Consider the following 13,952-nt stretch of genomic DNA (forward strand, 5'->3'; position numbering starts at 1 on the left):
ATGTATTTCCGATCCGATACCGAGTAAAATTCAGGCTAGTATCGACAATACTGATCCGATGCTTTGTGCAAATATACTTAATGTGTCTGCTAAAATGTTAAAACTTGTATATTTCAAATAATATCTCATTGCATAAAGCAGGGGGTTTTTAACCTTTTTGGCCTCTGGGCCCAACTTTTCCACTACAGAGGGGCCCAGGCCCCACTCAAATATTAACGCTAAATTAGTAATCTTACTCTTGATTTTGATCGTATTCAATAACTATATCTAACATACTTACGATTTAACGTGATAAACCTTGCCAAATGATATAAAACCATGTGTTATAATCAAAGATTATTATCAAGGCTTAGGTCAGACTGATGACAAAAATACTGCAAAAGAAGGGACTCATAAAAACTGATGAAAAATAAGATCACATAGAATTACACAATGCTAAAATAAATACATTCTGACAATCAATAATACAAATATCCTACATAAACTGTCAATGGAATTAAATGAAAATGAAGATACAGTTTCACGACTTTAGTCATATGTTTTGTGCTTAAGACACTTCTGTATGACTTCAGTTCCAGACTATTTTTTCGAGAGTGTCATTACTGCCACAAGTGGTGGAAAAGGGTATTACAACTGAGTACCGCTGCTGCTCATACGGACCACAGCTGAGAAACATATATTTTTTGGCGGCCCTCTACAGGATGCTCGCGGCCCTACAAAGGGCCCCCGGCCCTATGGTTAAAGAACCACTGGCATGAAAAATACAATACAGAGTTTTTTTACTCTAAACTCTGAAGTACATTGAGGGAGTGGCGTGAATAACAATATAGCCAAGCTAAAACAACAGAAAAAAAATCACAGAACAAAAACCATACAAAGTACACGATAATGGTGTTTCAAACCATGAAAAAGAAAACAAGTAAAATGATATAAGTATTAAAAAAACATATTAAGACCTACTATTAAAATAAAACGTAATTTACCTGAACATGTTATTGTGAAAATACTAAACATGTAACCAACACTTCAGCATTCAACATTGACGCATCTCCCAGATTCACAAGTTAAGTTACTTTTTACCACTGTGTTCCTGTTAATGATACACATTATCTCAAATAAATATCAAAAGTATCATTATTTTGATTTGAGAATCGATTTTAGAGCATAAAGATCTAGTATCGGCGGTATCGATATTTAAGTGTCTATCCGCACATCAGTAACGATCACTGGTAAGTCATCTGTAAGTAGTAAGGTTAGGGATGTCCGATAATGGCTTTTTGCCAATATCCGATATGCCGATATTGTCCAACTCTTTAATTACTGATACCGATATCAACCGATACCGATATCAACCGATATATACAGTCATGGAATTAACACATTATTATGCCTAATTTGGACAACCAGGTATGGTGAAGATAAGGTACTTTTTAAAAAAATGAATCAAATAAAATAAGATAAATAAATTAAAAACATTTTCTTGAATAAAAAAGAAAGTAAAACAATATAAAAACAGTTACATAGAAACTAGTAATTAATTAAAATGTGTAAAATTAACTGTTAAAGGTTAGTATTATTAGTGGACCAGCAGCACGCACAATCATTTGTGCTTACGGACTGTATCCCTTGCAGACTGTATTGATATATATTGATATATAATGTAGGAACCAGAATATTAATAACAGAAAGAAACAACCCTTTTGTGTGAATGAGTGTAAATGGGGTGGGTTGGTGCACTAATTGTAAGTGTATCTTGTGTTTTTTATGTGGATTTAATAAAAAAAAAAAAAAAAAAAAAAAATGATACTGATAATAAAAAAAACGATACCGATAATTTCCGATATTACATTTTAACGCATTTATCGGCCGATAATATCGGCAGACTGATATTATCAGACATCTCTAATTAAGGTCATCAGTAAGGTCACCGTGGCATTCGCTACGCCAACTAGCAGTGGTGAGGCTCGTAAAACAACATCGTACACGTAAACTAAGCATAACAATTAGCCGAGACACTCCTCGTAACCTAAAAAACTCGTAAGATGGGGCTCTGGTATCCTGAGGTACCACTGCAATGGTATTTTTATCATGCGCCAAACTACTTCTGAACTTTCACCAAATCAACTACTGACTTTTAACCAATGGCTTTTAGCTTTAAATGGCCTTGAACAAAACTGTGGAAAAAACGATGGGAATTCCCGACATTTCATGTGTACATGTTAAAGAGAGTTCTTCCTTTTTCAGAGATAAGATAGTATTTGGACAGTCGATATGTTTCGGTTGTTCAGCCAATGGCTGGCTGAACTCTAGAGCCCTGACTCGACAATGAATATTGTTTTGTCTTACACTTCTAACCCTGAAATGTTGGATTTTCACTTTTTCGACTGAACACACACATACACTCCTGGTGTTAATTCTAAATGATATTGGGATGGCGTGGCTCAGATGGTCGAGCGGCGGTGCCAGCAACGTGAGGGTTCCAGGTTCGATTCAGTTTCCCCCATCCTAGTCACTGTTGTTGTGTCCTTGGACAAAACACTTTACCCACCTGTGACGTGAATGAATGATGGGTCTCAGTTTGCAGTGTAAAAATCGCTTTGACTGTCTAGAAATGCACTATATAAATCTAATCCATTATTAACATTATGATTACTTTTATTATCTGCTTGTCTCAGGTCTGGCCAGGAGAGACAGTTTTTCCAGACTACACCAGGCAAAGTTGCATCGACTGGTGGGTTGATGAGTACGAGCGATTCTCTCAGGAGATCAAACATGATGCCATCTGGATAGTGAGTCGGATTTTAACAAAACAATAAACAAGACAAAGCGTTGATGTGTATGTATGTATATATATATATATATATATATATATATATATATATATATATATATATATATACACAAACACACACATATATTTATATTTATGTATACAGTACAGGCTAGAATTTTGGACACACCTTCTCATTCACAACACAACTGATGGTCCCAACCCCATTGACAAAGCAAGAAATTCCACTAATCAACCCTGATAAGGCACACCTGTGATGTGAAAACCATTTCAGGTGACTACTTCTTGAAGTTCATCGAGAGAATGCCAAGAGTGTGCAAAGCAGTAATCAGAGCAAAGGGTGGCTATTTTGAAGAAACTAGAATATAAAACATGTTTTCAGTTAATTTACCCTTTTTGTTAAGTACATAACTCCACATGTGTTCATTCATAGTTTTGATGCCTTCAGTGACAATCTATAATGTAAATAGTCATGAAAATAAAGAAAACACATTGAATGAGAAGGTTTGTCCAAACTTTTGGCCTGTACTGTATATATATATATATATATATATATATATATATATATATATATATATATATATATATATATATATATATATATATATATATATATATATATATATATATACATGTATATATATATAATTTCATATATATATATATATATATACATATATATATATATATATATATATATATATATATATATATACATGTATATATATATAATTTCATATATATATATATATATATACATATATATACTGTATATATATATATATACAAATAAATATATATATATATATATACAGTATACTATATATATATATATATATATGTATACAGTATACTGTATATATATATATATATATATATATATATATATATATATATATATATATATATATATATATATATATATATATATATATATATATATATATATATATATATATATATATATATATATATATACACACACACACATACACATTTAATAACAATAAAACTGTAATCACTACACTAAAACAGTTATTAATTAATGACGTGTTTGTCTTGTTTGCAGGACATGAATGAGGTGGCTAATTTCAAGAAAGGATCAATTAAAGGATGCGCCGACAACAAACTCAACTATCCTCCCTTTACTCCAAGTAACACATTATTTCCCCTTTGTCAAATATTTCAAACATGTATCCCTCAGTCCCTCCAGGGATTCACAAGGTCGCGATCGCGCACATTCAACCAATCCACAGCAAATGTTGTGCAACTTTTTGTCCAATGCCTGCGACTTCCCCGCACATTTTGGCCAATTAGCGTCATTTTCGCCAATCAAATTTCGTAACAAAATATCAACTATTTGTTGCTCAAACGGCACACTTATTGTCCCCCGCGTCGCTCTCACCTATCACAGCACTAAGCCTTCTGGGTAATGTAGTATTTAAACATAACAACCCACCGCCGTGATCCAGTCAGAGTTTACATGTATTTATATATTTACTTAACACTTACTTTTATTACGGTAAGGCAATGCTGACCTAGCATGTGATGATAATCTCTCATCCCTCGATAACCATCAACAATTTTTCGCTTTCAACAGTTCACAAATTCCCTTAACATGTGGGGATAAATGTGTTGGTACATATATTTTTTATGGTGGACTAATATTTGTAAGAGTAAGAGTCTTTTAATAATCTCTCTTTTTACTCGCAAACTATGTAAGTCTTTTGGTGTCATTAATCAGATATATATGATAATTGCTTCAATATAGAGGCAAATGGTTTTTCCACTTAACTGGTACTTCAAAACTGATCGCAAGTAGATTGTCTTTGAAAGAAGTTTGGTCGTGATCGATTCAATGCCCTGAGAATACCGTATTTTCCGGACTATAAGGCGCACTTAAAATTGTTTTTTTTCTCAAAACTCGACAGTGCGCCTTATAACCCGGTACTCCTAATGTAAGGAATACGTTTGGTTGAGCTTCCCCACCTCGAAGCTATTTTATTTGGTGCATGGTGTAATGATAAGTGTGACCAGTAGATGGCAGTAAAACATAAGAGATAAGTGTAGACTGATAATATGACTCAAGTAAACAACACCAACATTTTATATGTTCCATTGAAAATATAGAACATTACACACAGCGCTCAAAAATCTATCAAAATGTTTTAGTACGACTTTGGTAAGCTATGAAGCCGCACCGCTTGATGTGCTTCAACATAGGAGTATTATTATGGTGTGTGTATAAGGTAAGACATTTTATCTGGTGTTTTGTTTCGCAATATTATGCAAAAACAACTTGTTTTACCTTCTGGTACATGCTGATCTGCCATGATCCGTGACCCGGATCATGTTTTTTGTTATGTTATGTTATTTCTGGACTCCCTTAGTTCCTGTTTTGTGCACCTCTGGGTTTGTTTTGTCTTCTATGGGGATTAATTGGGTTCGCCTGCCTCTGGTTAGTGGTCGGCACGCTCACCTGCAGTCGACCACTAATCAGAGAGCTATTTATTCACCTCTCTCGCCACACTCGTCCTGGCTTCTTTGTTTGCTTATGCAACAAGTTACGTGAGCATTGACTGTCTCTATTCTATGCTAAGTGGTAACCCGTCGGCTTGTTTCCTGGTTTTTGTACTTCTTTGATTTTCAAGGAATAAATCATGTTCTTACCTGCAAGTCCTGTCCGGAGTCGCCCGTTTGCATCCCGGGGGAACGAACCTCGCAGTTAGCTGCGACCCCCCGACCGTAACACTGATCTGTATTTGGGATCTGCATAAATCCTGACAAATTGCGCGCGTCCTCCTTTGTAGTCTGTGGCGACACCATAGTCGATAAGCTTCTTCTTTTTCTCTATCTTCTTGTTATAACACATTCATCCTACGCTGTTGCCATTTCTAATATAAAGTAGTGTAAAGTTCTTACTTATATATGTCAGTAAACTCGCCATGGAAGCGCTAAAACATACAGGTGTAGTGATTGTTTATTATTTACCCAAGGAACTTTAGTTAATAGAGAGTTCCGGTCGGACGGTTTTTCACGGGACACATTTTCGGTGTTGTTGTTTCCGGATGAGGAGATGCTGGAAAATATGGTACAATGTCCTGGATGAATAAGGAACGTTCACTGGCATATTCCTTGTCATGTTTATGTGAGTTTGTGTGGACCCTATAGAAGTAAACACTTACTGTGTATTGACTTCCTTGAGCACAAACAGCGTGCATGAATAAGTCAAGAACAGACTCGTTCTAAGCTTGTGTAAGAAGGTTAGAACTAAAGAAAAGCAGCCTAGAGATGTTGTTTGTTTTTTACTAAAAGCTTTTGTTTTTTTGCTGCCATAATCCTTCCCACCAAACAGAGATCCTGGATGAGGTGATGTACAGTAAGACTCTGTGCATGGATGCCAAGCAGGCCTGGGGGGACCACTATGACGTCCACAGTCTCTACGGCTACTCAATGGTGCTGGCCACGGAAAAGTGAGTGCGGGATCAGTATTAATAGCCTTTTGCCAACTTGGGCTTTGGAAGGCAACTTGCTGACGTCCATTTAGCGCTATGAGGAATCAGCAGTAAAACACACACACAGCGGAATTTACAACAGAGCAGCAAGCGCGTGTTAGAATATACTCTTTTTAAAAATTTTTTTATTAGGGACCAGAATTAATGAGGCGAAAAGGACCCCAGACAAATCTGATAATTCAATGCAGCATATTGACTTTAAGACTTTCTGAAATTATGTCGGTGACTCCTGCAAAGTTGTATCCCATTTGTGAATTCTGGAAATACACCTCTAATGAGCTCAGCTCCCCAAAGTTTGTCATGGGAGTTTGCATCTGGGTCAGCATTTAAGTAAACCAATTAGGAGTCATCAATGTGAGTGGGTTGTACTGTAATAATAAATATTCCCCCATAAAACTGTCTTTGGTTACAGTCGGGTGTGTATCCTGTACAGCCATTGGCCACAACATTAGCCCAACAACAACATTTATTCACATTATTCGAAAAGGAAAAATATAAAATAATATAAACATAGTTTGATGGTAAATTAAATTCTGCAGAAGAGGATGCTGAGCATGCAAAAACTGTTTATGACTATTTAAATAGGTTTTTGACATTATTAGACCCCTCTAAACATGAAATAACACCCATATTCTACCTTTGCAATAATTTCAATGTCCAAAACCCAGAACCAGTGAAGTTGGCACGTTGTGTAAATCGTAAATAAAAAACAGAATACGATGATTTGCAAATCCTTTTCAACTTGTATTCAATTTAATTGACTGCAAAGACAAGATATTTAACGTTCAAACTGGAAAATGTTGTTATTTTTTGCAAATGTTAGCTCATTTGGAATTTGATGCCTGCAACATGTTTCAAAAAAGCTGGCACAAGTGGCAAAAATAGACTGAGAAAGTTGAGGAATTCTCATCAAACACTTATTTGGAACATCCCACAGGTGAACAGGCTAATTGGGAACAGGTGGGTGCCATGATTGGGTTTAAAAGCAGCTTCCATGAAATGCTCAGTCATTCACAAACAAGGATGGGTCAAGGGTCACCATTTTGTCAACAAATGCGTGAGCAAATTGTCGAACGGTTTAAGAACAACATTTCTCAACGAGTTATTGCAAGGTATTTAGGGATTTCACCATCTACAGTCCGTAATATCATCAAAAGGTTCAGAGAATCTGGAGAAATCACTGCACGTAAGGCATGCCCGTGACCTTCCATCCCTCAGGCAGTACTGCATAAAAAAGCGACATCAGTGTGTAAAGGATATCACCACATGGGCTCAGAACACTTCAGAAAACCACTGTCAGTAACTACAGTTTGTCACTACATCTGCGTGTTAAAACTGTACTATGCAAAGCGAAAGCCATTTATCAACAACACCCAGAAATGCCGCCGGCTTCGCTGGGCCCGAGTTCATCTAAGATGGACTGATGCAAAGTGGAAAAGTGTTCTGTGGTCTGACGAGTCCACATTTCAAATTGTTTTTGGAAACTGTGGACATCGTGTCCTCCGGAACAAAGGGGGAAAGAACCATCCGGATTGTTATAGGCGCAAAGTTCAAAATCCAGCATCTGTGATGGAATGGGGGTGTATTAGTGCCCAAGGCATGGGTAACTTGCACATCTGTGAAGGCACCAATAATTCTGAAAGGTACATACAGGTTTTGAAGCAACATATGCTGCCATCCAAGCAACAGTTTAATGGACGCCCCTGCTTATTTCAGCAAGACAATGCCAAGCCACATGTTACAACAGCGTGGCTTCATTGCTGCCATTAAATTCTAAGTTAAAGATTATTTGCAAAAAAAAAAATAAGTTTCTCAGTTTGAGAATTTAATATCTTGTCTTAACCCATAGGGTTCAATATGATTTCGGTCCACCTTTTGCAGCAATTACAGCTTCAACTCTTCTGGGAAGGCTGTCCACAAGGTTGCGGAGTGTGTTTATAGGAACCATTCTTCCAAAAGCGCATTGGTGACGTGACACACTGATGTTGGTCGAGAAGGCCTGGCTCTCAGTCTCCGTTCTAATTCATCACAACGGTGTTCTATCGGGTTCAGGTCAGGACTCTTTGCAGGCCAGTCAAGTTCATCCACACCAGACTCGGTCATCCATGTCCTTAAGGACCTTGCTTTGTGCACTGGTGCACAGTCATGTTGGAAGAGGAAGGGGCTCGCTCCAAACTTTTCCCACAAGGTTGGGAGCATGGAATTGTCCAAAATGTTTTGGTATCCTGGAGCATTCAAAGTTCCTTTCACTGGAACCAACTCCTGAAAAACAACCCCGCACCATAATTCCTCCTCCATCAAATTTCACACTCGGCACAATGCAGTCCGAAATGTACCGTTCTCCTGGCAACCTCCAAACCCAGACTCGTCCATCAGATTGCCAGATGGAAAAGCGTGATTCATCAGTCCAGAGAAGGAGTCTCCACTGCTCTAGAGTCCAGTGCTTTACACCACTGCATCCGACGCTTTGCATCGGACTTGGTGATGTATGGCTTAGACACAGCTGCTCGGCCATAGAAACCCATGCCACGAAGCTCTCTGCGTACTGTGCGTGGGTTAATTGGAAGGTCACGTGAAGTTTGGAGCTCTGTAGCAACTGACTGTGCAGAAAGTCGGCGATCTCTTTGCACTATGCGTTTCAGACCCCTCTCTGTCAGTTTTGTGGCTGGGTTGCTGTTGTTCCCCAACTCTTCCATTTACTTATAACAAAGTTGACTTTGGAATATTTAGGAGCGAGGACATTTTACAGCTGGATTTGTTGCACAGGTGGCATCCTATGACAGTTCCACGCTGGAAATACCTGAGCTCCCGAGAGTGGTTCATTTTATACACCTGTGGCCAACTGATTAGGACACCTGATTCTGATCATTTGGATGTGTGGTCAAATACTTTTGGCAATATAGTGTATGTCAAATATGCCTTCAAATAGTCTCTAATTATGTAGCATCGTTCTATCAGTTTTGTGGTCTTTCTCCCTCCTGTGCTGTGTGAAAACCTCCCTCCCCCGTACACCAATTCACATTTTGACCAATCGTTAACTTAAAAACACACCAAAAAGAGGTCTCCAAGGAGCGGATCGTTTGCAAATAACCCCATCCCTGGTACACATCCCTCCCTACATTACATGGGCTGCTAAACGGGTTGGCTTAATTGGTTGCGCCTTATTTAAATTAAGTTTGTCAAACACGGTCTCAGAAGTACATTTACTGAGTCGTTTGTGCTTGATTTCGACGGTTCTCGGTCGTCTCTGATTTGCACTCCTCTAAGTAGACACAATTTGTAAACATTATTAAGGCGCTTGTTGAGGAAATCAATTCTGCTCGCACGTCCTTCATCAAACAAAACATTTTATTTACGCCGGAGATGAAAAATTACAATCTTGGCTTCTCTATGCATTTAGTTATCACCACACAATGTGTGTGTGTGTGTGTGTGTGTGTGTGTGTGTGTGTGTGTTCTGGCAATGCTTACCTAAAGGCCTACTGAAATGCATTTTTTTTAATTTAAATGGTGATAGCAGATCCATTCTATGTGTCATACTTGATCATTTCGCGATATTGCCATATTTTTGCTGAAAGGATTTAGTAGAGAACATCGACGATAAAGTTCACAACTTTTGGTCGCTGATAAAAAAAGCCTTGCCTGTACCGGAAGTAGCGTGACGTCAAAGGTTGAAAGGCTCCTAACATTTCCCCATTGTTTACAATGCAGCCAGAGCAATTCGGACCGAGAAAGCGACGATTACCCCATTAATTTGAGCGAGGATGAAAGATTCGTGGATGAGGGCTGTGAGAGTGAAGGACTAGAGTGTAGTGCAGGACGTATCTTTTTTCGCTCTGACCGTAACTTAGGTACAAGGGTTCATTGGATTCCACACTTTCTCCTTTTTCTATTGTGGATCACGGATTTGTATTTTAAACCACCTCGGATACTATATCCTCTTGAAAATGAGAGTCGAGAACGTGAAATGGACATTCACAGTGACTTTTATCTCCACGACAATACATCGGCGAAGCTCTTTAGCTACGGAGCTAACGTGATAGCACATCGGGCTTAAATGCAGATAGAAACAAAATAAACAAACCCCTGACTGGAAGGATAGACAGAGAATCAACAATACTATTAATCCATGGACCTGTAACTACACGGTTAATGCTTTCCAGGCTGGCGAAGCTAAACAATGCTGTTGCTAACAACGCCATTGAAGCTAACTTAGCAACGGGACCTCTACAGAGCTACGCTAAAAACATTAGCTATCCACCTACGCCAGCCCTCATCTGCTCATCAACACCCGTGCTCACCTGCGTTCCAGCGATCGACGGAGCGACGATCATAGATACGGTCGGCGGCCCGGAGACGGAGGAAGTCAAGGTGAGGTCGGCGGCTAGCACGTCTGCTGTCCATCTCAAAGTCCTCCTGGTTATGTTGCTGTAGTCCGCCGCTAATACACCGATCCCACCTACAACTTTCTTCTTTGCAGTCTTCATTGTTCATTAAACAAATTGCAAAAGATTCACCAACACAGATGTCCAGAATACTGTGGAATTTTGAGATGAAAACAGAGCTTTTTTGTATTGGATTCAATGGTGTACCAATACTTCCGGTTCAACGATTGACGTCACGCGCATACGTCATCATACATAGATGTTTTCAACCGGAAGTTTCGCGGGAAATTTAAAATTGCACTTTATAAGTTAACCCGGCCGTATTGGCATGTGTTGCAATGTTAAGATTTCATCATTGATATATAAACTATCAGACTGTGTGGTCGGTAGTAGTGGCTTTCAGTAGGCCTTTAATGGGGACATCACTCTGTTTACACCAGACCTGAGCAAATTAAGGCCCGGGGTCCACACGCGGCCCGTTAAGCTTTTCAATCTGGCCCGCCGGACATTCCCAAACAACTTTTTTAGATCTTTAAGATGGAAACTGTAGCTGCCATTATGATGTGCAATGATGTTTTCAAATTACCATGAGTCTTGAACTATACAATGTATTTCAATGGTTGGAATCTGCGCTTTTGCATGATATTTTAGTGACTAGTGTTGTCCTGATACCAATATTATTTTGATACTTTTCGATACTTTTCTAAATAAAGGGGACCAGAAAAAATTGCATTATTGGCTTTATTTTAACAAAAAATCTTAGGGTGTGGCGGACCGGTACTTTTCAGAGGCGGTATGGTACCAAATTTGATTAATTAGCATCGCGGTACTATACTAATACCCGTATACCGTACAACACTACTAGTTACTATGGTAATCTACGTCACAGCAGGTCAGACGCGTTCATATTTCGCTGTGTTTGTTGCATTTTTGTTGCATTTGGCTTGATTGTAAAATATGTCGATTGAGAGGGGGTGTGACGTTCATATGTTCTCAATATTCAGGGTTTTATCGTTCATAGAAAAATTTAAAATTCCATTCCGTTTTTAAGGCGGTCTGTCATAACATTTTTAGCATTCAATCAGACTTTATTGCGATGTTTTGTGTTAGTTTTCCTAAAAATAGATATACTGGCCCCCAGACACATTTTTTTCTCTAAATTTGGCCCCCCGAGTCAAAATAATTGCCCAGGCCTGGTTTACACAGTCACCTTTAGGGGACCTCTGACGGTATGGGGACAAAAAAAAACAGTTCCCCTAAAGGGAAACCTTTTTAAAATGATAGTCAGATCCATTCTGAAGATGCCTAAGTGATTTTTAGGCCGAACCGGAAGCTCTCCAAAACTGGGAATGGCAAGTATTGAAGTTCTATGTGTGCAACCGCATTACGGCCTACAAAAGGAGATTGCAGGTAAAAATAGTAGATTAAGAGATAATCAGCAAGACAGGTTAAGTAGAACAGTTTTTTTATGTTCGTTATGTTCAATGTTGTTAAAAATAAAAAGTAAAAATACAAGTTTAAATGAGTTTGTATTTTATTTCTGTGGTTTAAGGTAAAATAAGATAATCCTTTATTGATCCCACAACAGGGGAAATTTGGGTTACTTTGTTTACGTGTTTCAAATATTGGTAAAAGAGAAAATTGTGTGTGCGTGTGTGTGTGTGTGTGTGTGTGTGTGTGTGTGTGTGTGTGTGTGTGTGTGTGTGTGTGTGTTCTGGCAACGCTTACTTAATGGGGACATTGCTCTGTTTACACAGTCACCTTTAGGTGACCTCTGACGGTATGGGGACAAAAAAACAGGTACCCTAAAGGGGAAAGGTTTATTTTATTTCTGTGGTTTAAGGTAAGATCAAATAATTTTTTATTGATCCCACAACAGGGGTAATTTGGGTTATTTCAAATATTGGTAAAAGAGAAAATGTATTTTCTTGAAAAGTGAAACATGTGTTATCCTGGCATTAATAGTACTGTGATTCTGTATGGTATCCATCCTTAGTTTAAACTAATATATTTTTCCAAAAACAAAATCTGGTTTAGTGTTCCTTAGGATGACATTTTCGTACAGCGTGATTATAAAACAGTGGTTCTTAACCTTGTTGGAGGTACCGAACCCCATTAGTTTCATATGCGCATTCATCGAACCCTTCTTTAGTGAAAAATAAAAAATAAAAATGTTTTCAAATTCAAGACAAAGTTATATGTTTTTGGTTACACTTTTGTGTGGGGAACACATTCTAAGTAACAAACACTTAATTTCGAGTTTTTTGGTTAGGGTTAGGTTTAGAGTTATAATGAGGCCATGCTGAATAAGGCATTAATAAGTACTTAATAATGACTAGTTAAGAGCCAATATGTTACTAATTTGCATGTTAATAAGCAACTAATTAATGGTGTATATGTTCCCCATACTAAAGTGTTACCATGTTTTATTACTGGTGCACAAAATGAACCGTGCATGAACATCACCTTGTTCAAAGAACAAAACCAACACAGTGCATAAACTCACAACAAATTACACACCTGCAAATCAGTGTGACTTCTGCTGTTGCCGTATCCTTAATACGCCGATAGGGAGAAGTTTGTATTTACACGTTGAGTCGGGTGTGTCTTGACCTCCGCCGAACCCCTGAGCCCGACTCACCGAACCCCTAGGGTTCCATCGAACCCAGGTTAAGAACCACTGTTATAAAACATTATTACCTTAAAGTATGATTCACATTCAGAATTTTCCCTCCTTCTATATATGGTAGTTGGAGTTGCAGACAACTTAATTACTGCTAAATAGCAGTTTTCAGTAATGTTGCAGAAGATTTGCTTTAACATTTAAGTGGTGAAACTTCCTATAAGAGGACAGCTGTAGTGCTGTATTCTGAGGATCGTGCCATGTTTAATTTGAACTTTTTTTTTTTTTTTTTAAATGGTCCTCAGTAGTCACGTACAAGTTTGTGTGAATTATGCAAAATTATTTAAATGTGGTCCCCGTGAACCATATTAACTCTTTTTTTCCCCAGGGTCCCCAGTAAGAATGATCAGCACATTACTTCATCAATGCAGAGATTTAAAGACGTGTATGAGCTAACTGGGCAATGGCCATTTTACCTCATTTTTTTATGCCTCCACAACCTGTAGAAAGGGTGGTCCCCACAAGTGATGATCAAAAACTTGGTCCCCATTCTGAATGATAACCAGTATGTGTGTGTGTGTGTGTGTGTGTGTGTGTGTGTGTGTGTGTGTGTGTGTGTGTGTGTGTGTGTTTTACTGA

At 38.1% G+C, this 13,952-nt stretch overlaps 1 protein-coding gene across 1 annotated transcript in view; it reads left to right on the forward strand.

Annotated features, from left to right (window-relative positions):
- The window catches only part of LOC133663039 (sucrase-isomaltase, intestinal-like), a 90,515-nt gene that overhangs the window by 49,472 nt on the left and 27,091 nt on the right, over positions 1 to 13,952 (forward strand). Inside the window, exons 13-15 of the mRNA XM_062067219.1 lie at positions 2,676 to 2,789; positions 3,861 to 3,945; positions 6,147 to 6,264. Coding sequence (XP_061923203.1) covers positions 2,676 to 2,789; positions 3,861 to 3,945; positions 6,147 to 6,264 — 317 coding nt within the window. The remainder of the gene's footprint in view (positions 1 to 2,675; positions 2,790 to 3,860; positions 3,946 to 6,146; positions 6,265 to 13,952) is intronic.

The sequence above is a fragment of the Entelurus aequoreus genome, linkage group LG13 (assembly GCF_033978785.1).
Source record: "Entelurus aequoreus isolate RoL-2023_Sb linkage group LG13, RoL_Eaeq_v1.1, whole genome shotgun sequence".
NCBI lineage: Eukaryota > Metazoa > Chordata > Actinopteri > Syngnathiformes > Syngnathidae > Entelurus > Entelurus aequoreus.